This window comes from Muscardinus avellanarius (genome assembly GCF_963383645.1).
Source record: "Muscardinus avellanarius genome assembly, chromosome: 2".
Classification (NCBI taxonomy): Eukaryota; Metazoa; Chordata; class Mammalia; order Rodentia; family Gliridae; genus Muscardinus; species Muscardinus avellanarius.
In genome coordinates, this window is record NC_137787.1 from 199,392,077 (window position 1) to 199,417,964 (window position 25,888).

General features: G+C 45.3%; 1 protein-coding gene across 1 annotated transcript in view; it reads left to right on the plus strand.

Moving 5' to 3' along the window:
* Window positions 1-25,888, plus strand: part of MYO16 (myosin XVI) — a gene marked incomplete at both ends in the record, with an annotated part of 497,659 nt that overhangs the window by 394,184 nt on the left and 77,587 nt on the right. The window contains 2 exons of the mRNA XM_080689777.1: window positions 172-274; window positions 22,097-22,193. Coding sequence (XP_080545903.1) covers window positions 172-274; window positions 22,097-22,193 — 200 coding nt within the window. The remainder of the gene's footprint in view (window positions 1-171; window positions 275-22,096; window positions 22,194-25,888) is intronic.

Sequence of the window (25,888 nt, forward strand, 5' to 3'; positions counted from 1 at the left end):
TTTTCCCTGTAAAAGAGGATTGTCCACCGCTGGCAGGTCAGTGCACGGTGGCTAGGGCATTTGGGGATTCCTGGGATGAAATAAGAACATTAAGAAAATGTGTGCGGAACCCCCTGATGACGGGGCCTCTGCTCCAGCGCCCTCACTTCCCTGTCCCCATTGCTCCCACAGATACCGGCCCTTGGCTGACACCCTCCTGCGCGAGAAGACGGAGCAGCCCGCGGAGGAGCGCTGCCTGCGTGTTCTCCAGCACTGTGAACTTCAAGGCTGGCAGGTGGGTGAGCCACAAGGTGAGGAATGGCAGGGTGGGACTTCACAGGACCGAATGAGGCTAGTCCGAAGAGCCACCAGTGCCTTCCTGGCAAAAACAAGCCCCTTTGGTGCATTTGGCAAAGTGGAACCAGGAGTGTGTTCCCTGGAAGCGCGGCTGTGGATGACTCAGAGGTGCGAGTGTCGGGCAGCGGCCTCAGAGGCAATCCAAGAGCCGCACTCCACCCCCAAGGTGAGAAGCTGGTGGCTCTGCTCATGTGTCTGCATCTCCAAGCCGTAAAAGCCTCTTAAAGTGCTTGCTCTCTGGTACCGGGGCTTGACTTCAGGGGCATTCAACCTCTGAGTGACACTACAGCCCTTATTTTGATTTTGAAGCAGGGTCTTGCTAAGTTGCCAAGAGTTGCACTAAGTCACTCAGACTGACCTTGAGCCTGAGATCATCCTGTCTCAGCCTCCAAGTACTGGGATTACAGGCATGCGCCACCATACCTGGCTTAAAATTTTTTAATGTATATTAAATGTAGCTGTGTTAGTCAGCTTTCTATCGTTGTCACAAAATCCCTGAGATAAACAGCTTATTATAAGGAGGAAACACTTATCCTGACTCACAGTTCAGAGCGTGATCAGTTGACCCCGTTGAGTGGGGTGGCCTGCGGCCAGCAGGGCGTGTGTGGAAGAGTGGTCAGGAAGCAGAGGGGGGAAGGGCAGGGTCCTAGTACCCCTTGTAGGCATGCCCCCAGGGGCCTAACTTGCCCCCCTCCTGGGGGTCTCACCACCTCTCCATGGGGCTATGGGCTGGGCACCAAATCCTCAACAGATGGGCCTTTGGGGGATCCAATCCATGGCAGCGCCTGCCTCAGAGAAGCCATGCAGAGATGGCAGGGGTTGGCTTCCTGGCTCAGAGCATCTGTCTCAAAAGTGCTCGGGCCTGGATCTGCCAGGCAACTTGGTCCTTGGGTCACAGTCAGAGCCAGCCTGCCTGCCTGCCTTTCTTCCTTTCTCTTTTTTCTTTCTTTTTCTTTCCTTCATTCCTTCCCTCCCTCCCTTCCTCTCTCTTTCTCTCTTTCCTTCCTTCCTTCCTTCCTTCCTTCTTTCCTTCCTTCCTTCATTTCTTGTGCTGGGTTTAGAACCCAGGAGACATTCTACCGCCAGGCTATATCATCAGCTTTATTTTATTTTTTGTTTGAAAGCAGAGTCCTGCTAATTTGCTAAGGCCCTCACTAACTTGCTGAGGGTGGCTTTGAACTTGAGATCCTTCCGTCTCAGCTTCCTAGCCCCCGGGATAGAAGGCATGCACCACCACACCGGGCCCATGCCCTTCTTTCTGACACTCTTTGCCTGTGCCTCACCCGCCGCACAGTGCGACCACTTGAGTCTAAGTTGGTCACAGGGGCTTCGTGACTGCTTGGGGAATTAAGGTTTCAGAGGAGCAGAGCCAGGGCCTGAGGCGGCTGGTGCAAGACCACAGACATGGGAGGACTTAAGGTACACAGGCGCACCGACCAGGGAGCTGGGGATGGCTTGGAGGTTGTTGGACCCCTCAACAACATCAGAATACCAACCTTGACCTGCTCTGGGATGAAGAGAACAGAGTGTAGAAGAGAAAGAGGTAGAGAGCAAAAGTATAAGAGGTAGGACCGTGGTGGAAACTGTGAGGACCGGGACACCAGCAGCTCTCGGGAAGTTTCTAGTTGTGGGACACCTGGAAGTGCACAGGTGGCACGGGGGGGGCGGGGGGTGACTCAGCTCTGGTAAAACCTGACAGTTACTAGAAAGTCGGTTTACATCTCTTAAAGATTGGCAGGCAGAGCATGTGTAAGTAAAGATGTGTGGTGATTGCTGGCACAGAATGAGACCTCGGCTTCGGAGATGGCCGAGGAGGCTCCCTCTGAACTGTAGCTTACATCTGAGAGCGCCCAGCCTGGTGCCACAGGGAAGGCGCACACTCCTCCCGGGAGGAGAAGGGACGGGAACCTGGGATTCGGTACCGCTGAGTCACGGGTTGATTGTGCCGCCCAGGCCCTGTCTTTGCTGTCTTTTCCCTGGGCTTTTTGTTAACTAATAATGGAAGCTGAACTTTAAATAACAGCCTGGAGGAGGAAGCATACTCACTCTCTGGTTGTCACGGATGCGCATCAGTTCCAAAGGACTAGATAAAAAAGGAACGAGGAAGGTGGGATTACGAACCGAGGCTGATGTCAGCCATCCACTGCGGAGTGGGCTGGGGTTCGCAGCTGTAGTGATTGCCAGGCGTGTAGGTAACTAAGTCACTGCTTCTGAATCACGGCCGGACTTTCTAAGTAAGCAATTGGGTAGCAGGGGGTCATGAATCACGTAACGCCAAGAGTCCCTATTATATATTTTCCCTTTAAAGAATACTCACAGAATTTCTCCTCCCTTATCTGAAATCCCTCTCCCTTGGAGCCAGAGAAGTGTTTGAAGTGGTTGAGGGGGAAGGAAAAGGGGTAAGAAAGTGAGCATCCATGAAGACGTCCCTTCCATTGAAGTTATGTATATACCTGCGAATACCAGTGTCAATCTCAATACCCTGCACAGGGAGGGGCCAGGGAAGGAGCCGGGGAAGCCCACCAAGCGCTGTGTGCAAGTGTATCACCATCACCATGAACTACATTATTATGTGAGACTATAATATCCCAATGAATGTATCAAAAAGAAGAAGAAAGAATACTTATACACATATATATCTGTACATATGCACACGTATGCATACACGAATATATTATATGTATTATATATGTGTTCCAGTCTGTATTCTTTTAGCTATCATCTAAAAGGTTGACTATATAACTTAGAGGAAAGATTTATTTTCTTGCTGTTTCTGTTTAGCCTATATGAGGCTGGGGACCACAGATGAGGGTGTGGTGACGGGCGGCAGAGAAAAGGGAGAACACCTGGGCTGCGGTCCTCACATCATGGAGGCTGGGAGCAAGAGAGAGAGCGGGGGAGGAGGAAACACATGCAGTCCTCAAGAGTGCATCCCCAGAGACCCTCCACCTCCAGCCAGCACCCAGATAAATTACAATGGATTCATCCACTGCAGAATTACCCCCCTCGAGACTCAATTATATCAACTTTAAACACCAAGTTAAGAGCTCTTCAAGGGGCCATTCTATATCTCACCATCACAATATATAAATGTGTATAAATATATATACATCAAATTAATATATATATACAAATATACATGTTTGTGTCTCTCTCATACGTCTATGAGAGAGACACATACACACAGACGGAGAGAGCCGGCAGTAAATCTTTCCCTAGGAAGGCGGGGGGCAGTTCACCGCGGCACCTATCGAGGTCCTCTGGCTTACTGTGAGGGTTGGTTAGGAAGGAGGCCCAGGCTGGGAGACACCTGACAGGCACAGCAGCCACGGTTTCTTCTAGATCTGTGTTTTCACTGCAGTACTTTAAATAGCATCTGCGGATGGTATTAAATTGGAACGTGCATTGGAACTTTGAAAAAGAACATCAACGTTTTAAAAAGTGGGAAAGGGTTTCCATTTCATTGCACAAATCTCATTTTCTCCTCACTTTTTAACTCTCCACAAAAAGGCTGAAAATACAAGACAGAAAGAAAGGGTTCACTCATTCACTTGAGCAAATTTGCGTTTGTGTTCCATATTGTCTCATTAAAAAAAGACTGCCCTTCTTCAGCTTCTTCTAGGTGGAATCTTTTTATATGCTTTATGCTACAAGAAAATAATTGGGCTTCAGAGAAATAAAGCATATTCATATTTCATTTTATGTTGCACAGAGAAATGGTTTTTGTTAAAATGTCACTTATTCCTGACCTGGAAAGTGAAGCTCCCCAGTTTCAAAAGCAGAGCATTCCTTTGAAAGATTCTGGGGTTATAAGCAGAGTTGCTTTTAGCTCTATGCGGTGTTGTTATCCAGTGGGACGGTTGAGCAGGGAGCTCTCTTAAACAGCAGCAAGGTGGTAATGAAGGGTTAGCATGCCCGTAATATTATCATTCCCAAATTGCCAAGAGTTACAGTGTGTGTTTTTATTAAGCAGTTAGCATTCATTCTTTGGCCCTAAATGGTTCTCATAAAATTAGTGGTTGTTCTTTCTCTATTTTTAAAAGCCATGCTCGAAGATAGATGGGATTGGAGTCTTTTTTTTTTTTTTTTTTTTTTTTGCCATGTGGGACTGCCTACCGTGTTGGCTAGAAATTCAATTCACTTAACTACAAATATGATCCTTTTATCATCACCCTAATGGGCTTTGGAGATCAAGTGGGTTTTATCATCCCTCCTTAACTGTAATCAGAGTCAGTGTAAAGATAGCCTTAAATCATCAGAATGAGATTCCAGCTTCATCTTGGCAGGCCCTTGTATGTTGTAGCAACCCATGAAAGTTGCCATTTGGTTCCATCTAGGTGAGGGTAGAGACAACCTGTCTTCAGGGCTGTTACCTTTCTGTACAACCCACGTGTGCTGTTTATTCTTTATGTAGTTCTGGGTTTGGATTGAGTATGTGACTAATTTTTAATAATAAATAATTCTCCTCTAAGCAGTGTATTTCGGTTACTCAGAGCTTCTTATTTCATTGGAGCCTAATAACAATCCCATGCAGAAAGAAAGAAGCAGGCAGAATGAACAAAACGACATCATTTGAGATGTGAGCAGATGGGGCTCCAGAGAGCCCGTGTCCCAGAGATCCCCACACAGGTCCAAATCATGGGTGTGGCTGGCATTCGCTTTCAGGACGAGGCGCCCTTGCAGAGATCGGCACATAGCTCCTTCGGTGCCGTGTTCATCCCACTGCATTATATTTAATATATCTGTATCTGTAATAGAACCATCTGAAGTCATTTTGGTCCAACTTAGGAACTTAAAGGCATGAATTCTGCATCCCAGTGTAGCTTTGGTTCAAGCCACTTATGTATTCCTTTCGTGGACTGAGCAGCCTACTTCTTATAGACAGTGGTTCTTTCTTTAGGTTTATCGTCCGTCAGGTAGACAGAGGCAAACCCAGTGACCATTTCCCATTCCAGGCTGAGTAGGATCAAAATCTTCCTTTCCTAAGCCATCAGGCAGCTGACCCCTAAGTTGCACAGTGCCTTTGCACTCTGGTTCTCAGCTGTAACTTGAAAAACAGAGGAGAAGGAGGAGAGAGCAAAGAAGACAATGAAGAAGGGCTGCTTCAAGAGAGGCTGGATATCAGCTGGAGTTCTGAGAGCAAAGGCCACCAACCTGCCTAGAGGGGGCCACAGGGGTTGAGAGACCTCGGTGAGCCAAGCCACTCGGGCTAGAATCACTGCCTCGCGTTCATTTGCATCCGGGTAGAATCGCCTGCTGCTCGCTGCTTGAGCAGTGGCTGTGTGGAAACAGCTTCCTCGCACTCTCGGTACCTCCGCCAGTTTGTGGTACACCAGCCTTGGCTCACATGCCAAGCTGCGATTCACAGCAAGTTCTGGATTCTTCAACTCCACGGTGCTGCTACACCTTCACCCTCTTCACCTCGCCCAAGAACGGGGCTGCTCCTTCCTCTCTGTGATCTGACGCCTTCCCTGTGGCTCAGTTGACATCCTCATGGCAGGGCTGCCTGCCCCCTACCAGCATTACCAGGGCATCCACCTCCTCCCTGAGATATCTTACTGTCTTTCCACCAGAGGGGACAGAAGGATGCAGGACAGACTGATGATGCGCTGGACACAGTCATGTGTCTGTGAATACAAAATGACCAACGATACTGTTGCTACTATATGGATACATAAATATATAAAATTTTTTAAAATCTAGTAAAATTCACAGATTCTTTATTTTATTTTATTTTATTTTATTTTATTTTATTTTATTTTGCGGTAGTAGGGATTGAACCCAAAGGCATTCTACCTCCAAACTACACCTCAGCCCCTTTTTTAAATTCTTATTTTTTGAAACAGGGTCTCGCTAAGTTGCAGAGGGCCTCACTAAGTAGTTGTAGCTGGCTTTAAACCTGTGATTCTCCTGTCTTAGCCTCCCAAGTACTGAAATTACAAGTATGTGCCACCATGCCCAGCTTTACATCTGTGTTCTGACTAGTCAATTGTAAACTTAGTGTATATCTATATTTATAAGAGAATGTATTAAGGCATTACTTCTGCGATTTAAAAGTGATCCAAAAATATTTAAATGCTACATAAACTTGAAGTATAGACTATTATATGGATAAAATTAATTATTTTAAGCATTTATGAAAAACCATAAGTCACACTGTTTTGCTCCAATGCAGTTATGCTTTCCTGCCCCTGATTCTTACTGGGGCTCTCACACGGAACCTTGCTTCTCAAAGGCATCCTCAGCCCTCGTGCCCATGACCCAGACAGTAACTGTGAGTTTTGTCAAACTCTGCGAGTTGCAGCTTCCTTCCACACAAAATCATTGCTTCCACATGTGGTTATAATTTTTAACAAGTGAAGAAAATGAGAATGTGGCAGTTGGTGGCTAGGAGAGAGTGCTTCTCTCTGGTGGCGTCTTGCTTGTGTTTACAATGGAATGACATATTTTAAAATGATAGCAAACTGTCAGAGCCATGTCCTTCCCTGCAAGACAAAATCTGGGTAACTTCTCTGCTAAGAGACATAGACATTTCTTGAAAGGATTTGAATAGAATCTACATGACTCACTTCTAGGACTCTTTTCTAGTTCACTAAATATATTTTTCTTCCTGAAACAAAGAATCTGTAAATAGTTGAATTTGTGAAAAAGAATCCAAATTGTGTGGATTAAGTTATAGTTTGAAAATAAGTTAAGCCCCCAGATCTTAATCTCCTGCTCGTGACGTTGTTGTTGACATGATTATTGTTACTATTCCAGGTATTTCATTTAAGTCTACATATTTTTTTAAAGGGGTTCTTTTTTTTTTTTTTTTTTTGTCTTTTTTGGAACCAGGCATCAAACCCAGAGCACCACACCTGCAAAGCAGGCGCTTTGCCACTGAGCCACATCCCGGCCCCAAGTCTACATATTTAAAAAAATTTTTTTATTGATGCATTGTAGTCATCTTAATGGGATACAAGACATGTGTAGACATACATGCAGGTATCACCCAATGATCCCTTACCCAACCGCCACCCCATTCCCTCCCCATCCCTCCTTCCCATGCTTGGCTTAGTGACTGATATGTTTGTTTAAGTGCGCCATGTGCTTTAGAGAGTAAGGATCCACATTTTTAATTCAGTGTGATTTTAAGGTAACTTTGAAAGCAACTGCCACCTTACCAACTTTAAGCAAATGCTCCCTGCCCCTGCTGGCCCAGGCAGGAGAGGGGTTCGTGTGGCACTGCACGGCAGGCTTTCCGGCCCATGTGGGGCATGCTTGTTTTGCACGCAGTGTCATTTATGCAAAATGAAAACCTTTGAAACTAATTCTTAGTGGAAAAATACGTGGTATAATCTGATTTTCACACATTTTATATGCATCGACCGGCTAGAAGACGGCTTCTTCTGTGTGGTTATTTGAATGCTATATTCATTTTCCAGCCATCTGGAAAGATGACGGATGGAGAGAGAAGTCTGGCAGAGCGGGCTCCTGGCTGCCCGGTGGCTCTCAGAGCAGGTGCTCATGGCGAGAGCTGGGGGGCGGCCCTGCCCCCTTTAGCAACGCTTTCAGTCACTCACCTAATGGAGGTTTAGATCAGATTTCTGCCTCTTTAGAGTGGAAAGAGCTTGGGGTGTCCAGGCAAAAAGGGTGTTCCACAGGCCCCATTGAAGTTGGTGCGTGATATCTGTAGCCAGAGGAAGTAGAGGGCTGTTTAGGGTCCAACAAGAGAGAGAACGGATTATCTAATGATTTAGGGGTGTGTCAGACACCGGGATGCTCAGAGGACTCATTCAAAAGTACACAGCCAGGAAGGAGGAAATGAAATTACAACTCCAACGTTACCCAACCCGGCGCTCGCATGGTGTGATAGTTACCTGTGAGAACATGTCTATGGTGTGTGTGTGTGTGGGGGGGCTGTATGCTAGGGGGGGGGGAGATGAAAAGAGAGAGAGAGAGAGAGAACGAACAAAGGCACTCACGAAAGGAAACCCAAATCTTAACGAGGCCTTCCTTTCCTGTTTGTGTTTATTCTTTAACAACACGCTTTTAACTAATCACTTTCTTCACTGTCCTCGTCTTAAACTTGCATGGAGCTCGGCTCAGCTTGTTTTGTGTCTTTGTAAAATACATACTCTTGGAAGTTTTGCTGTCCCAGCGCTGAGAATCGCAAGATTAACATTTTACCATAACATTAAATAAAATCAGTTGGATGAAAGATTTATTACTTCATTAATCTAAAGTTCAGCAGAGAAAAGATAATAAGAGTCGGAACAGAAAGCTGCCCAAGTTTGAAGCGTCCCTGCGTTTCTTTCACTTCTTCGAACATGAGACAGTTGTGTTAGGGCCTGTGGCTCTTAGTACTACTATAAATTAATGGTGGATAACCTTTATTTTATCACTCTGGGAGAACTCCACAAATCAACTTTCTAACTACAAGTTAAAAAATAGCCTAGAAAATGATTCTTTCTCTTATAGGCCTTCTGTTTTCTGGAATTATCAATACTGAGAAAAAGAAACATTAAGAATCTAAGAGTTTCTTTTGAAATGATGTGTATTGTATTCTAACTGAATCAATATGTATATATATATATTTTTTTCTCTTACACTAAACATACCCACATGCAAACATTCCATATAGATAAATCAGTACATTTTTGTTTTAAAAGTGCTATGTATTCTTGATGTGACATTTGAAAAATAAAAACATATAGATGAATACACAAACTACCCAGAAATCAACCTAGAGATACATATTCCATATGTTTTCTGTTTTCACTCATCAGGTTTATAATAATATTATGTTTCTTTTTTACTTGACTTTTTATACTCTATTGGTGCGTTATATAGTCTCACATCACAATGTAATTCTTCCTCTCTGTGACTCTCACTTTTCACTCTGAGCTTTATAAGGATGGATATCATGTCCCTGTTCCTTTCATAGTTTCATAGGTGAGTGTTTCCTTGTCATAGGCCCCAGGGTCTGGCACATGTTAGAATCTCAACCAGTGTTTGGTGAATGTATGAACTTCCTACTTACTACACTTTCCCTGTGAAAATGAAGGCACCCAGTCAAGTTTGGGTAGCATGTGTGACAGTTTAAAGTGACTTTATAGCTTTCATCTCAGGTTAATTATGCAGAAGCCTTAAGTAATATCTCATACTAAGTAATTGCTAAGTAAAATCTGGCTATCTCTATGCCTAATCCAAGTTTTTCTCTTAGACATCAATCTAATATTCTCTCCCTATTTATTTAGTGACCGATTATTGACTCAGCAGCAGCCCCTGAGCACGTTTTTCTTTTATTTATTTATTTATTTATTTATTTATTATTTTTATTGGTGCATTGTAATCATACATCACTTTGGAATACAAGACTTGAGAGGATATACAAGCACACATCATCCAATTAGCCCTCATCCAGTCCCCATCCCATTCCCTCCCCCTCCCTCGATCCCATGCTTGTTTGGTGATTAACTTTGATACATATGTTTATGTACCTCCTGCATTTTAAAGAGGCTCCGTCCTCCCCTATTCCATACCCTCTGATTGGTCACCTTAATTGATTCACTATAGGACCCTTTCTATAGCTCGACCTCTTCCTGTTGCCCCTTTCCTCCTAGTTGTTGCTGATTAGGGGAAGCATCTGATTTTTATTTTCTGCGATATTTCTCTGTGCATGCCGTGTTGCAAATACCGATCCCACTCTTGACGGCCCCAGTTGTAGCCTGGCTACCCGGTGGACTGATCCAGACCTCGCTGGCTCAAGCAGCAGCCTTGCCTCATGGGAGGCCCTGATTCTGGTCTCGCTGGCCCCGACATTGGCCTAACTCCTCATCTGGCTCAGATCCCGGCCTCGGAGGCCCCGGCACCGGCCTTGCCTCGCGGCAGGCTCCAATGCCGGCCTCGCTAGCTCCAGAACCGGCCTAACCCAACAGGCTCCAATCCCGGCCTCGGAGGCCTCAATAGTGGCCTTGCCTCACAGAAGGTTCCGATGCCGGCCGCTGGCCCTGGCACCGGCCTAACCCCTCAGTAGGCTCTGATCCCGGCCTCGGAGGCCCCAGCACTGGCGTTGCATCACGGCAGGCTCCAATCCAGGCCACACTGGCCCTGGCACCAGCCTGACTCCTCGGCAGGCTCCAATCCCAACCTCGCTGGCTCCAGCACCGGCCTAACCCAACAGGCTCCGATCCCAGCCTTGGAGGCCTCAATAGCGGCTTTGCCTCATGGCAGGCTCCAATCCCGGCCGCGCTGGCCCTGGCACCGCCCTGACCCCTTGGCAGGCTCCGATCCTGGCCTCAGAGGCTCCAGCACCGGCCTTGCCTCACGACAGGCTCCAATCCCAGCTTTGCTGTGTCCGTCGCCGGTCTCACCCCTCAGCAGGCTCTAATCCGAGCACCCTCTTTGCCCAACCATTTGTCCCACATTCTCGAGGATGCGTGGTGGTAGCATTCTGCCTCTGGGGTCATTACTTCAAAGGTTCCAGGTGTAATGCATCAGATCTCTGCCTCCCCTGAGTACTGGCCACTGCCACTGCCACTGCCACTGTCTCCACCATTTCAAATCTTTCCCAAGCTCTTTTTCCACTCTGAATGTTGTCCAGTGTTCCTAAGCATGCGTGACTGTAGCATTCGACCTTTGATGTAATTTCTCCAAAAAACAAAAAAGTAAGGTTGGTAGGCTCCGATTTCTGCTTCTCCTGAATACAAGTCTCCACCGCCAATGCGGAGACCGCTTTCTGCTAAAGTCTCTCTGCTTACCAGTGATGTCCAAGATTCTTAACAATGTAGAGAAGAAGCAGTCCTCCTTAGCGGGGAATTTTTCCAATAATTCCAGTTCATTTGGATAAGTTTTGTCTGCATCTCCAGTATCCTGGCATCCGCCACGGCCTCCTTGACCCCTCTCCGATATTTTCCTTTTTTCTTTTTCTTTTCCTTTTTTACAGGGTCCTTCCGGGTGGAAAGGGAGTCGCCTAGGGGTGCCCCACCAGCACCTGCCCACCTGCCCAGGGTCGGGGTCAGAGGCCTGGACTGCAGGGTCCTTCCATGTAGGGAGGGGGTCACCTAGGGGTGCCCCGCCAGCGCCTGCCCACCCGCCCAGGGTCGGGGCCAGAGGCCCGGACCACAGGGTCCTTCCAGGTGGAAAGGGGATCGCCTAGGGGTGCCCCACCAGCGCCTGCCCACCCTCCCAGGGTCAGGGCAAGAGGCCCGGACCACAGGGTCCTTCCGACTGGAAAGGGGGTCGCCTCAAATACTTAGTGAGGCCCTCTGCAACTCAGTGAGACCCTGTTCTGAAGTAAAGAAGTAAAAATAGGGCTGGGGGCAAAGCTTGGAGGTTGAATGTCCCTGGGTTCCATCCCCAGTACTACAATATATATATATATATATATATATATATATATATATATATATATATATATATATATAATTTTCAAATATCTAAAAAATAGTCTTTAGAAGAACAATGTAAGGCCACACACACAGGGTGAAGTGGCATGGGTGTTCTTGTTTCTAAAAGTGAAGCGACCATCTCAACGCAAGAGTGCCAGGAGTGAGGCTGGTGTGGGGCCAGGGCTCCCCGGGGAGTGGAGACCAGCCCCAGGGCCGGGGGGCATGGGAGTCGCGTGCTCCATCACTCAGAGCACACACCTTCCATGACAGGTGACCATGAGTGACATTATTTAGGCCACTTGGTTGAAAAGAAAGATTAAAAACGCTCTTTGCGTGAATGAATGCGTTCACTTACCGCAGACACTTCCTCCCATGTCTTTGCAGCTCACTGTCCTCCGTGGGTGGCTTTATTTTGCTTCTCACCATCCATGTCTTAGAGAACAGGGATTTTTTTCAGGACCCTTGGCCACATTGATTAGATTTCCATAATGAAATAATATAGGATCACACGGTGAGTAACTGACAGGGAAGCGCTAAACAGTACTTTGTGCACATCCCTGCCTGCAGTGCAGGCCATACTGCTCTAGGTGACGGTAATTAATTTTTCCTAACCCATAATTATATGTAATTCGAGCCAAACCACCTTCTTCAAATACCAGAAGATACAGTACTCGATGAGATGTGTGTGGCTGTAATTATCTCTTCTGTGTTGAAGTTAAACTTCAAGAATAGTCTATTTATAACAAAGAGAACTTGTATTTTAGTATAAATTTATCCTTTGAGGATGTTTAAAAGTACAGCCAGATACTGGGAGCTAAGCTGTCCATGAAAACGTTTCCACTTAATGGGTTTTCAAAGCTACCATGGTAATGCAATAGTTAATAATAGCAACACACACACACACACACACACACACACACACACACACACACACACACGTTAATGGTCACCCCTAGAAAATCAGTGAACAAAGCAACAAGAGAGAGAAATGCAAGCTCAGCGGGGGAGAAGGAGTCTTAGTGGAATGGCTGTTTCCCGAGCTTCCTGAAATGGCAGGCGGCCAAGTTCTCTACACACCCCTGTGGAGCAGGCCCTGGCAAAATGTTTGGTATCTGAATGAATGAGTTAGCTAATGAATGGAGGGGTGCATGGAGATACAGTAGAGAAAGATGGGACGATGATGGATGAGTGAATGCAAGACAGGGAAGATCAGGAACAATGTAAGTAGATGCACCTGCGTGCTGGAGAGAGCGGACACAGCCAGGAAGGAGCCACGCACAGGGATGGGTGCTCCAGGGCACATGGCAGCAGGGGAGCATGGGTGCGCTTGTCTTGGGAAGAGATGACCTAATAGGCACAGAAACTGTTTTGCACGGTAAAATTAGAAAGAGAGTGCTCTACAGGAACACAGTGACATTCTCAGATCAGCAGGAAGGAAGACAAGTGGATGAGCTCGGCAGACATGGGGACGGCGGGGAGGGTGCCTTCCTTCTGCACTCAGCAGTGAAGCTGTGTTCCAAGAGCTCGTGGCAGACTGACATGGTGGAGTGCTGCCCGAGGTCCTGGGCACTCTTCAGGAATGCGGGTCTCACAGGGAGAGAAGATGGCTCCTTTTAATGCAACCATGATGTGATGGATCCCGTGGTGAACCTGAAAACGTTTACTAGGATAGACTGATGTTTTTGGAGAAGGGAGATTAAAAATGATGAAGATTAGCTTCTGAACAGCAGTAATGAAAATAAAATGTTTTTCTTTGCAGCAAAGAAACTGGCCTTCACCATGAAACACTTCTCATTAAAATATAATCTGTATTCATAATACATTCCAGTAATTGTGAGTGTAGAGATAAAGGGATGCTATCTCACACAAGCCTGACGGGCATCGCTATCAGAGCTGGAGCCCTGTGTTGCATGGACCCTAACAGCACCTGGGCTTTCTACTGTTGGTTTCTGCTCTACAGGAGACAGAGGGACGCTGAAGGGACAGCACACGGCCTCTCTGTCAGCAGAGCAGAAAGGGCTCGCTCCCTAGAGATTTGTAGTGATCACATTTTGGGGTGCTCTGAATGCTAGCCCTATAGGCACTTGGAATCTGGGGACAAAACTGGAATTGTTGAGGTCTCCGTAGGATTAAGTTAGGCAGTGCTCAAGGAGAGTCCAGGAACAGGCAAAGAAGAGAAAATGAGTTAAGTTTGGGGCTTTTGTTTATAATAATCCTATGCCAGGGTTGGTAGCCCTGGATATACGAAATCTGATGTATTTCTTGAAACATGTTAGTAATATTTTAATCAAATGAATTAATAGAATTATTTTAACATATTGGAAGTGTTTAAGGTTTATTTTACATGAGTGATCTTTTTAAATATCTGACTTCAGGCTAATGTTTGTATCTGCAAAAAATCACATTTTATAATTCTGTCTTCTGTTTTATTAACCCATTTATTTTCATTTCCTTCACCTTAATAAATGTTAACTAACTTTTGAAATTTCAATATTAGTGTATACCATAAGTATATTACAGTTAAGTTCTGTATTGAGACAAATATGCAAATACAAAACCAATCATTCAGAGATGTAAACAGGCGCATTGTGGCATCGATACGGCGCTGAAATGAATTCATTGCTATTAGATACGCGCTAAATAGGGAGTTCACTGAGCCAGGTAAGTTTGAGAGGACGAAGAGGCTTACCCAGTAGAAAGGTGCAGAGAAAGAAATTGGAGGGAAAAGTATGGTTATATGTATATTGAGCTGGAGGGAAAAATATAAAAAAAAAACAGTTCCCATTTCATGTCAGCAAACAATATATAATTTGATAATAGTAAGCTTGAATGGACTCAGTAAATTCCAAAGATCTGCTGAACAATTAAGCGCATACAACTATTATATTGTGCACGTAAAATTTGTTAAGAGAGTCTATCTCATTTTAAGTGTTCCTATACAAATAAAAAAGAAAGAAAGAGCAGGGGAGGAGATGGAGAAAGAGAGAAAGAGAGAAAACTGAGAGAGCAAGGAAAAGATTCCAAAAGGACCATACTATAGAAAGTCTAATGCACATCCCAGATATTTGAACACCTGGAAGTCATGACAAGCTATTGAATAACATTAGGCAAGAAAGTGGCATAGTGAGGTGGATGTTAGAAAATTCACTCTGCTAAGAGTTTAGGAAATGAATCAATGTTGGGCTAAGATGATTGCAAAAGACTGAAACTATATAGAAAAGCAAACAGGAGGTGGGATCTAGGGTCCCATAGAGCTGAGCACTCCTGGGGCCCACAGCAGAAGGGGACAAGGAACGTGGATGCCTCTCGGAGTTCTGGCTCAGGGGATGAGCTGTGGACAGTGTCTCAGCGAGAACAGAAAGGAACTAAGAAGTGCGGATGGGTGGGTGGCAATCATCAAGAAGTCAAGCATCAATGAATTCTGGTGAGAATGTGGGAAAACATGAGCTCTTCTACACTGTGGATGCGATTGCAAATCAGTACAGCTGCTGAGGAGATCAGCGGGGAGATTCCTCAGGAAATTGGGAATGGATCCACCATATGACCCAGCTGTAGCACTTCTGCATATCTTTTCAAAGGGACTGGAATCAAAAAATGGTGGTAGTATATGCATATCCATGTCTATAGCGGCACAGTTCACAATAGACAAATTATGGAAGCGACCTAGGTGTCCAACAGATGAATAGATTACAAAATTATAGTATATATACACAATGGAATTCTATTTAGCAATAGAGAAGAACAAAAAAAATGTCATTTTCAGGAAAATTTATGGACCTGGAAAACATTATTTTAACTGAGAGTAGCCAGTGGCAGAAAGTGAAGGGTCTGTGTTTTCTCTCATATGCAGAAGCGAGGGAATCATCAGGATGCCAGAAGGACTTCAGATAATGGAAGGGAAACTTTAGTGGAGCCAGGGAGGTGGTCTAGGGGAAGGTGGGGAGGGAGAAGGAATGAAAGAACTATTTCCATTGACATTATGCACATATGTGAGAATACAAATGTCAGTGTTAATACCTGGAATGGGAAAGGAGGGGCTGGGGAGGAGCTGGGGAGACCCACCAAATGCATGTGTGCATGTGTGTTGCTGTCATCATGAATTACATATGACCTGAGACTAATGCACCAGTGAAAGTATAAAAACTACTGTTTTGCCTTGAAAAAATGGCATTTGAAAATATGTGGGATTGAGGTGTTTGGAGGACCCTTGGGGACATCAGACGCTCTCTCATTCACTGGGGCAAAAATATAGGATAAGAACCCCATTTACAGGAAGGCTTCTGCCTAGAAAACACAGAAAGAAATATGTTCACCAGGAGTTGGGCCACATGAGCCCACACTTGAGATTAGATAAACTCAATAAGCTCGCAGATTTATTGAGTTTTGTAGTGTAAGATTTTGGAATAATGAACTCATGGATGGAGAATGAAGAAAGAGGAGTATTTCAGAGAGTTCTGAGAACATCTATCTAGGGGGGAGAAATGTAAGAGCCTGTGATGGGGCTGGAGCAGAGGTGGCCCCCACAAAAGAGGGGAGCAGGGAGCACATCTCAGAGGTGAACCTCAGGAGGAGAGGGTGGCCATGTAGCAGGTGGTCCGCAGACTGGCCTCATGACATCATTCAGTCTGTTAGAATCGTAGGCCTGGTCCCAATCTGTTCAGTTGGAACCTGTGTATTAGCAAGATCCCCAGGGGGATTAGCATGCATATTGCAAGGAGAGGGTTTAGTGTCCAGAGAGCCCGCAGCCCAGAGAGCCCAGACGAATCCTCTCCCTAGCACTACCTTACTGGCTGATCCTCTGAGCTCCCCAGGCTCTGAGATGGATCCTCCTGGAGTCTCTGAGTACAGAGGCCCAGCCAGGAGACTGCTAAGGTCTGAAACACATGAGTTCTAGGTGCCCAGTTCCTTTTCTCCACTCTGTTGATACTGAATCCTGTCTCCATGCACATCTCTTTTTCTGGTCCACTCCCAGGCAACTAAAACCTATCACACGCTCTGAATGGACACAGCATTCATTGGTCAAAGCAGGGCCACCTGACCCAAGCTTTCTTCTTCAACTCACCTTTTCAGGGAAACATCAGTAACTGTAGTCTCTCGAGGTAGTAAACCAATGAATAAAATTAACTCCAGGGCGGGACATAAATAATGCATATGCCTTCCCATCTACTAGAATTCATGGGCACAGCAGATGAGGGGCATCATTCCTTTTTCCATACTACCAGGATGGAAGGCTAGTTCAACTAGTCGTTTTCTCAATTTCATTAAGGCAGAGATAAATGTGCAGCATGTAAATTATTAGAGGGTAATAGCTATATTTTTTCTTTGTAAATTCTACTTCAGAGGCACTGCCAGAAACACATGGCACTCCTAAAAATTGTCTTTAAAAAAATAGAGATCAGCAGATCCTTGGTATCTTTCTACTAATACAGTTCCCATGCCTCCCACACCCATCCACCACCGTCCCTGCATCTGTCTGCTCCCACAGCCTACGCCTCTTGAAAAAAAAATCCCCAAAACTATTGCAATAATTGGAGCTTTGAAAGTCATCAATGACAATTTTGTTTAATCCTTTAAAAATCTGTCACTTAAAAAAAATCCTCCGGTTCTTCATGAAGATAACAATGTCCGTGGTTCACAGATGGCTTGCTTTCACAGGGGTCAGAGGGACACTAACAGTCGAATCTCAGCTGAGAACGCTCTGCCCCCAGGAGTGTGCAGGAAGAGGTTCAGGTGGGGGTGAAGCTTCTGTCCTTGTCTCTGGTTGGTGAAAAACAATCTTTAGTGCTAATGTTACCTAAATCAAGGACGTGATCTGAACACTTGGACTGATGGGGCCTAATCTTCACTTAAACCCACACACTGCATGCTGCTGGCCGCACAGCAACACTCATTTCAGAGGACTAACCATGGACACTAGTTTTTTCCAATCAGTATCAGTAGACAGTGTCCACCCCGAGCAGTCAGAATCCATGGGATCTTGTCTGGATATTCCTGCCAAGGAAAGAATTGAAGGTTGAAATTCTTCAAAACACTAAGAAACTGCTGGTTTCATTCTTTTAAGATTCTCTAGAAGATCAGAACTTCAAGATAAGAGAACTAAGTCCTGGCGTTCTACTGCATTGCAGGGTCCCTAGACAAGGTGGCAATGTACTTACTCTATGTGGTTTTTGAGGTTAAAAGAAGTTAGGGTTTTGAATGTTTCCACTGCAAAGAATTGATAAATGTTTAAGGAGATAGATATACTTACTCTGGCTTAAATACTACACACTGAATACATGTATTGGAGTATCACATGAGACCTTACAAATATGTATTAGTTTGCCGGGCATGGTGGTGCACGCTTGTAATCCCCGCGCTTGGGAGGCGGAGACAGGAGGATCGCACAGGTTCGAAGCCAGCTTCAGCTATTTAGTGAGGCTCTCATCAACTTAGTGAGACCCTATTTACAAATAAAATATAAAAAATAGGTCTAGTAGTATAGCCCAGAGGTAGAAAACCTCTGGGTTTCACCCCAGTACCACCAAATTATATATGTAAATATGAGATTTCACTTTTTTACTTTTTTCTTACTTTCTTTTTTTTTAGAAGAGAAGAAAAGGGGGTCGACAGCATTCTTGCTCCCTGACCTAGAGCCACAACCATTTGTGGTCTATTTTCACTTCACCTTGTTTTTTGTAATTTTTATCGGTGCATTGTAGTCATACATCTTAAAGGAGTACAAGCTGGTAGAGGCACACACCCACACAACGTCCAATTAGCCCTTCCCCAGTTCCCGCCCCATGTCCTTCTCCCTCCCTCCTCCTGTTTGGCTTAGGGATTGACTTTGAGATGTTTATGAATGTACATCATGTTCATTAGGGACTTTCCTCTCCCCTCCCCTCCCCTCCCCTCAGGTAGGTTTCCTTATTTGCTCCTTCTTCTCGCCCTAGCTTCTGCCTAGTAAGGAGAGCATTCGATTTCTTATTTTTGTGACTGACTAATCTCACTTAGCATACTGTTCTCCAGTTCCATCCATTTCCCTGTAAATGACATGATTGTGCTTTTCTTTATGAGTAAAATTCTATTATGTCCATACCCCATAGTTTAATAATCCATTCATCTGTTGATGGACATCTTGGCTGGTTCCATAGTTTGGCTATGGTGAATTGTGCAGCTATGGCTATGAACATAGATACGCATGCATTAGTTGGTAGTTTGATTTCCATTATTTTGGGTAGATACTCAGAAGTAGCATTGCTGGATCAAATGGTAGGTTCATTATCATTCTTCTGAGGATCTTCTATATTGTTTTCCAAAGTGGTCGCACTAATTTGTGACCCCACCAACAATGTGTTAGAGTTCCTTTCGTGCCCTCCCTTCTTTGTTCCATTGCCTACTGCCTCCCATTTTTATGCCAGATTGAAGGAAGAACTCAGGGTTGACAGTTCTCAGTTTCCATCAGACCTTGCTTCTTTGTAGAAGGTAGCAAGGGTCTCCATTAATTAAGGAAGTGGAGCTAGAATCCAGTTCTTCTATTTCTGTTTCATGGGTTATTTCTTCACGCCATTAATCTTCCATATGTTAGATCCCTTCTAGTGATCATTATCGATTCTTTCCATTTTAGATTCACAATTCTATGGGTGCAGCTTACCACACTGGTTTTTAGGAATTTTCTTAACCAGCTATGTTTATCAGTAGTAGCACCTTCATAGAAACTTGGATGCTTCAAAAGCTTTTCATATAAATTAATCTGGTGTCATGCTGAAGTTCATTTTAAAAATTCTGAAGAAGTATGCACATCCTTGTTAGGCGATGCTGCTGGCCATCGCTCTCTGGAAGTCTCCTTCTGGAACCCAGGTTTGTATGTGTGGATTTTGCCTTGGGATTCAGCTTCCCACCACGAGTTGCCACCCACAGTCAGGGATGAGCAGAGGTGACATGCTTTCTCCTTCCCCTTTGCCTGGCTCCCGGATTTGTCTGCAGAGCTCACAGACAGGACCAACTGTTCTTTCTGTCTACTGCCAAAATAAGTCAGCAGTCGGGAAGGGGGGAAACTATGAATTATGGAACATAACTAAGGAGAGAGAATAGAAATACAATGAAGAAAAATAACAGCGCTCATTAGACACCCACCTATGTGACTGTTTCAAATCTCATCCAACTCAAATGAAACAAAGAGGAACACCTGATAACCGGAATTGTATGAAATAGTCCATGCGTTGAGAGCGTCCCTCTGTTATCTAAATGTTAGCCTGACTGACATCATGCAAGATCAGGTCACAGTCTCACCAATACCGTGTTCGACTAAGGCAGTGGATGGTGGTCAACGGAAGAGTTAGGTGGAAAGGTGAGTAGCAGCAAAGTCTGTTTGGAGTGAACGCAGTCGCCATGTGAGAAGGTTCCTAGAACATCTGTGGCCCAGCACTCTGAAGACTAAGTGTAACCTGTGAGCCCTTCCAGTACCTAATGGTGTGTCCATATGTGCAAACTTCTGGCGCCACCGTGATGGACTGCACAGCTGTGGGTTCTGTCACCGTGACGTCCCCAGCTCAAGCTCAGTAGCACGCATGTCTGTCCTATTCGCTCTTCAATGGTGCTGGTCTCAAGTCCCAGCAGTGTGATTATGAACACACACCGCAGCAGCATTGTTCTCTGCCCTAACGGAGCATCACTTACGAGCATCTCAGTCTCTACATTAGGATCCAGGAGGCTCCTCTACGATTCTTCACGCGCATTCCCTAGAAACATGTGCTGTGTGTGTGTGTGTGTGTGTACACACGCACTGGGTGGTGGCATTTTTCATACCCCCACAGCTCTCCAAGTTCTTTAGAAATAGTCAAGACACACACATACACAAAAATAATTTAACACATTTTTGGCCATTTTTATTTTTTACTTTATATATTTATTTTTCATATATTTATTTTAGAGGAGGAAAGATTTTCTGGGATTGACAGTTTCAGAGATTTCAGTCCATAGGGCCAGCTCCAAAGCACATATGTCAGCTGCTTTGGTGGCGGGGGCGGGCCTGAGGGGACGCAAGGCTGACATCATGGAGTTCAGGGTGCATGTATACCTCTGCCATCTTGTACTCCATTAAGATGTGTGACGACAGTGGGCCAAAAAAGCTTTTCCCACGTCATGGAGGAAGAAGGGCGCTCTCACATGACAGAAGCCGTAAGCTGCTCTTACGTCATGGAGGTCAGAGCTGTTCCCACATCAGAGGCCAGAAGTCACTCTCACATCGTGAAAGTTGAATGCTGTTTCCACATCACGGAAAATAGAAGTTGCTCCCACGTCATGAAGGCTGGAAGCTGCTCTCACATCCTTGTGGCTGGAGTCTATTCCCACATCATGGAGGCCAGAAGTTGGTCTCTACGTCATGGAAGCTGGAACTCGTTCTCACATCACGGAGGTCGGAAGTCAGTCCCCATATCATGGAGCCTGGAAGTCATTCCTACATCATGGAGGCCAGAAGCTGTTCTCACATCACAGAAGCCAGATGTTACTCTCACTCCTTCTATACATTTCATGGATGTAGCTTACACTTATGGCTTTCAGGAAATTTCTCTAGCAGTTCTCTTTATGAATAGTAGATTTAGAACTTTATATAGAAACTGATTTGATGTCACACTGAAATTTATTTTGGAAATTCAGAGGAAACATTTTCATCCTGTTTTTATGCTCTTTGCAAACATCTAAAAAAATTTATGTTCAGAGATGACTTTTTGGAGTCAAATGGTGACATTTGATAACCGCAGTTGAATAAAGATCCTGCTTATTTTAATGCATGGTGTAGTAGGAAAATCATTGAAATGAAGCAATTCCAGGTATCATATTTGTGTTTAGTTTTGGTGTGTGTGTGTGTGTGTGTGTGTGTGTGTGTGTGTGTATGCACATGTGTTTTCCTTTATGTGGATTCAGTCTCCCTGATTTTTTTTGATACTGAAGATTGAACCATGTGACACTGTACCTCTGAGCTACACCTAGATGTTTTCATTTTTACTTTGAAACAGGAACTCCCTAAATGGCCAAGCATCTTATTAAATTGCAGTCTAGCCTGGAACCTGCTATCCTCCTGTCTCAGCTTCCCAAGTACTGGGATTACAGGCATGTATCAATCTTCCTGCTTCAAGTGGAGACAAGGGAGGTATCGCAAAGGAACGTGGGTGTGTGAATTGGCTCCTAAGGTCAGCTCCGTAGTGGCAGGGGAGGCATGTGCACACACCGGTGACACTGTGGGCTCACAGGCAACACACCTGTTAGACAACACCTACAAAGAAGGGAGGCAGGCCATAATCGATTTGCTTAGTTTCTTTTTCTGAGTCTTCCATAGGGGAAACCACTTACCTGACCACTTTCCCATCATCATCCTCCACACTGTTAAATGTCTGCTACTTGCATTTTAGATGGGCGCCCGGAAGGTGTTCCTGAAGCACTGGCATGCTGAGCAACTCGACGGCCTGTGCCTGCAGCTGCAGAGGAAGATCATAACCTGCCAGAAAGGTAACTGTGGGCACTGCATTTCAGACCTTTGAGTCGTGAAGTTCAAAGTCACTTGGCACACCCGAGTTAAAAGCTCTGTGGCAAGTACAGTGGATTGAAATGCCTTCTCGGTCCCTTTGTACTACACTGGAGCAGATAATTTTGGGGGTGTCTAGGAAGCACTGTGGCTCCGTTTGCTACGTACCCATCTCCAAATTCCTGTTTATATACACTGTGCATTGCTTTGTTGGGTGGATTCCATTGGGTAGATTAAAATTAAATTAGATTAAAATTTCACCAACATCACTGTTTGAAGGCAATTTGCATCCTTTACCTTGCAGATAGTCCTGCTTGTTGATCCTTTTGAGACACACAAGGCAGTAGGCTGCACCTTGGGATCTGTCAGGAGAGCTGCCCGTCAGGCCCTTGGTTGCGGTGACAGCGCCGTTCTCCTGAGTTGTTCTCCTGAGTTGTTCTCCTGAGCCACTGCAGTCGGGGCCCTGAAGGACCACTGTCTGGAACACTGGAACAAACCAGTTGGCCAAACCACATTCCCTCTATCTCCACATGTGCCTGGGAGAAATCCCTGACTTCATTTTTCTTTATAAAGTGATGAAAGCACCTGGGGCGGTGTCGCTGCTAGGGCGGTGTCGCTGCTAGGGCGGTGTCGCTGCTAGCCAGTAGCGTCTCTTCTCTTTGCAGCTTTTGGAGAGATTCCATTTAGAATTTGTTTTCTATCAAAACCAAGTGACAGTTAAAAGCGGTGCATTTTTAAAACTATGCATCACATAAAACTCTTAGTAGATTTTTACACTTTTAATACACTTATCCTCAGAAACAGGTAAAAGAGGGAGAAGTTAAACAGTACGGTAGCATTTGGTGGGACTTGGAATGAACTTAGTGCTCTGAGGCATTCACAGCCAGTGCTCTGCCCAGGAGGCCCAATAGGATGCGGATTCCAGTTCTTTCCTGTCCATCCTCTGACCATTTCCTCTGCAGAACTCATTTGGGTACAGCCCTACGCAGACTCTCCAGTGGGCCCCACTGATCTCTAATGATAAAAAATCCTGCTGTGTGCTCACCCCTCGAACAGTTTCTGCTCAGAACTTTGTGTCCTGTTCAAATTAGATCAAAATTTAGAAGCTCTTTTTAAGTTAAAACTTCCCTCTTGGCCATTTTGGCCTGTTCTACACAGAATATCCCCTGGGAGAGTGGCTGTGGGCCCCATCCCCGCACGCCCAGGTGCTTCTGGATACCCTGGCCAAGGAGGGAGGAGAAGGCAGGGCAGCTCTCCCAGGCTGGGGCAGATTCTAGTGGCTCCAGATGGGGAGCACTGCAGTGATCCCCACTACCAACAACACTCCTTCTCCTGTGGCTGCTCTCTTCCCACTCCTGCCTGGGCCCCTGGGTGCCCGACAACCCTCTTCTCAGCAGACGTCTCTTTCTTGAAAACCACACCTGTGCCCAAGAAATGGGCTCCGACTCCTTCAGAGGTGCAGTTCCTCCTGCAACTGCAGCTTTGGCCTTGTAGACCTTGCTGTCCAGAGCATCGTGCAATCCCAGCGGTCATGGGGAAAATTTCTGGCGGCCCAAGGGCTGCCTCCATCTCCAAGAGCAGCGCGTGCATGTAGGAGCAGCCAGGGCACACATGCTGCTTCCGAATGCACCCTCCCCTTCTTTGAGGGAGGGAGAGGCTGAGCCATGAGTCTGCTTAGGCTTCCCTCTTGGGAATCCCCATTTCTGGGTCCATCCTGGGTCAACGCAGGTGTCATCTGAGCATGGGCAGCGCCGGCCTCACCCACGGGCTGCTCAGAAATGTCAAGTCCCAGCCCCACCCTGCACATCACAGATGTGAATCTGCGTTTATATCCTCAACTGAAACTGGGACAGAAAGAGTCCTGTTTAAGCAAGTGTTGTTTACATAGAACAGGGCATCCCAAGTTCTCCTGGAAAGTCCTCTTAAGTATAATGAAAGGAGTTGGTGACCTGACTTGAATTAACGGTACCTGCAAGAAAAGGCTCTCTGCCAGGCATGGTGGCACATGCTTGTAACCCCAGCATTTGGGAGGCTGAGACAGAAGGATCAGGGTTTGAGGACAGCCTCAGCTACTTAGTGAGACCCTTTGCAACTCACTAAGATCCTGTTTCAAAATAAAGAATATAAAATAGGGCTGGGGGTGTAGCTTGGAGGTAGAATGCCCATAGGTTCCATCCCCAGTACTGCAAAAATGTGTGTTTGTGTGTGTGTGTGTGTGTGTGTGTGTGTGTGAGAGAGAGAGAGAGAGAGAGAGAGAGAGAAGAGAAGAGAAGAGAAGAGAAGAGAAGAGAAGAGAAGAGAAGAGGAGAGGAGAGAGAGGGAAGAAGAGGAGGAGGAGGAGGGGGAGGGAGATAAATGTTTGAGAGAAATGTCTCTCCTATATAGCTACAAAGACCAAGTTGTGCGCACAACTGACCTGTGAAAAGAACTCTTGACGCCGGTCCCTTTCTATAGATAAAGAAAGAGAATGGTTCTGAAAACTATATCTGGTTGGAAACCCTAATTTCATCCAGCATATGTGATATAATAGATATAAAATCATTTTAAAATTTATGGGCTCTTAAATGCAAAGTATTAATTATTGATTTTTATTTTTATATCTCTTAGAACAGTTCCCTCAATGTATTTTTTGCTGATATTAAATTTTCTTGAAATTTATACAATCTGGATTCGGTTTCAATTTGTAAAGAGTTTTTTCACTGTAAATGTCTGGGGGAAAGAAAGATACGACTTTTGACTTTAAATAGAATGTTTGTAGATTATCCCACTGGACGTTTTCTATGCATGATCATTTTATCTTGGCCAAGAAGTGTCTGCGAGTGGAAACTCAGCATGGCCGGCCGCACCCAGGCAGCCTTTTGAAATTGGTAGACGACAGATATCTCTCTCCATTTGCACGAGTTTATTTTTCTTAGTTACCCTTTACTATAAGATACTGAAATTTAGCAACTGGTATAGCATTTTTAGAGAATTTTAGACAACTGCTGTAGGAAGTCTGAGAAAATAGAGTCCCTGGGTGTGGGGCAATAGAATCCCAGAGGGAATGTGAACCCCACGGCCACTTTCACTGCACTAAGGGGTCAGAGAAGTCTGACATATCCACATTAATCTTCCCTTTATTCCAAGAGATTAAACATCTCGAATACACTTTCACCTTTGCCTTTCAAAAGCCAATGTCTCAATTTTGTGTCATATGACAAGAAGAGTAGATGAACAGCCATGGTGAGGTTTTGCTCTGCGGCGTGCCCAGCACCTGCCTGGGGTCTTCGTCCTTTATACACATTATAGTCCTGGAATTCTGATTTACCTTTTACCGTTTAATTTGTTGTTGTGGTGGTGGTGGTTGATTCAACTGGATTCCAAAGTAGCTTAAACTTTAGTATTGAATTAAAAAAGAGAAAGAAGAGAGGAAGGAAGGAAGGAAGGAAGGAAGGAAGGAAGGAAGGAAGGAAGGAAGACAGCCAAGCATGGTGCTCCATTCCTGTAATGCCAGTACTTGGGGGGCTGAAGCAGGAGACTCACAGGTTTGAGGACAGCCTCGGGAACTTAGACCCTCAGCAATCAAGTGAGACCCTATTTCAAAACATAAAATTAAAAAAGGACTGGCACTGTGACTTGGAGGTATACTGCCCCAGGGTTCAATCCCCAACCACAAAAATAAAATTATCTTATTTTATAA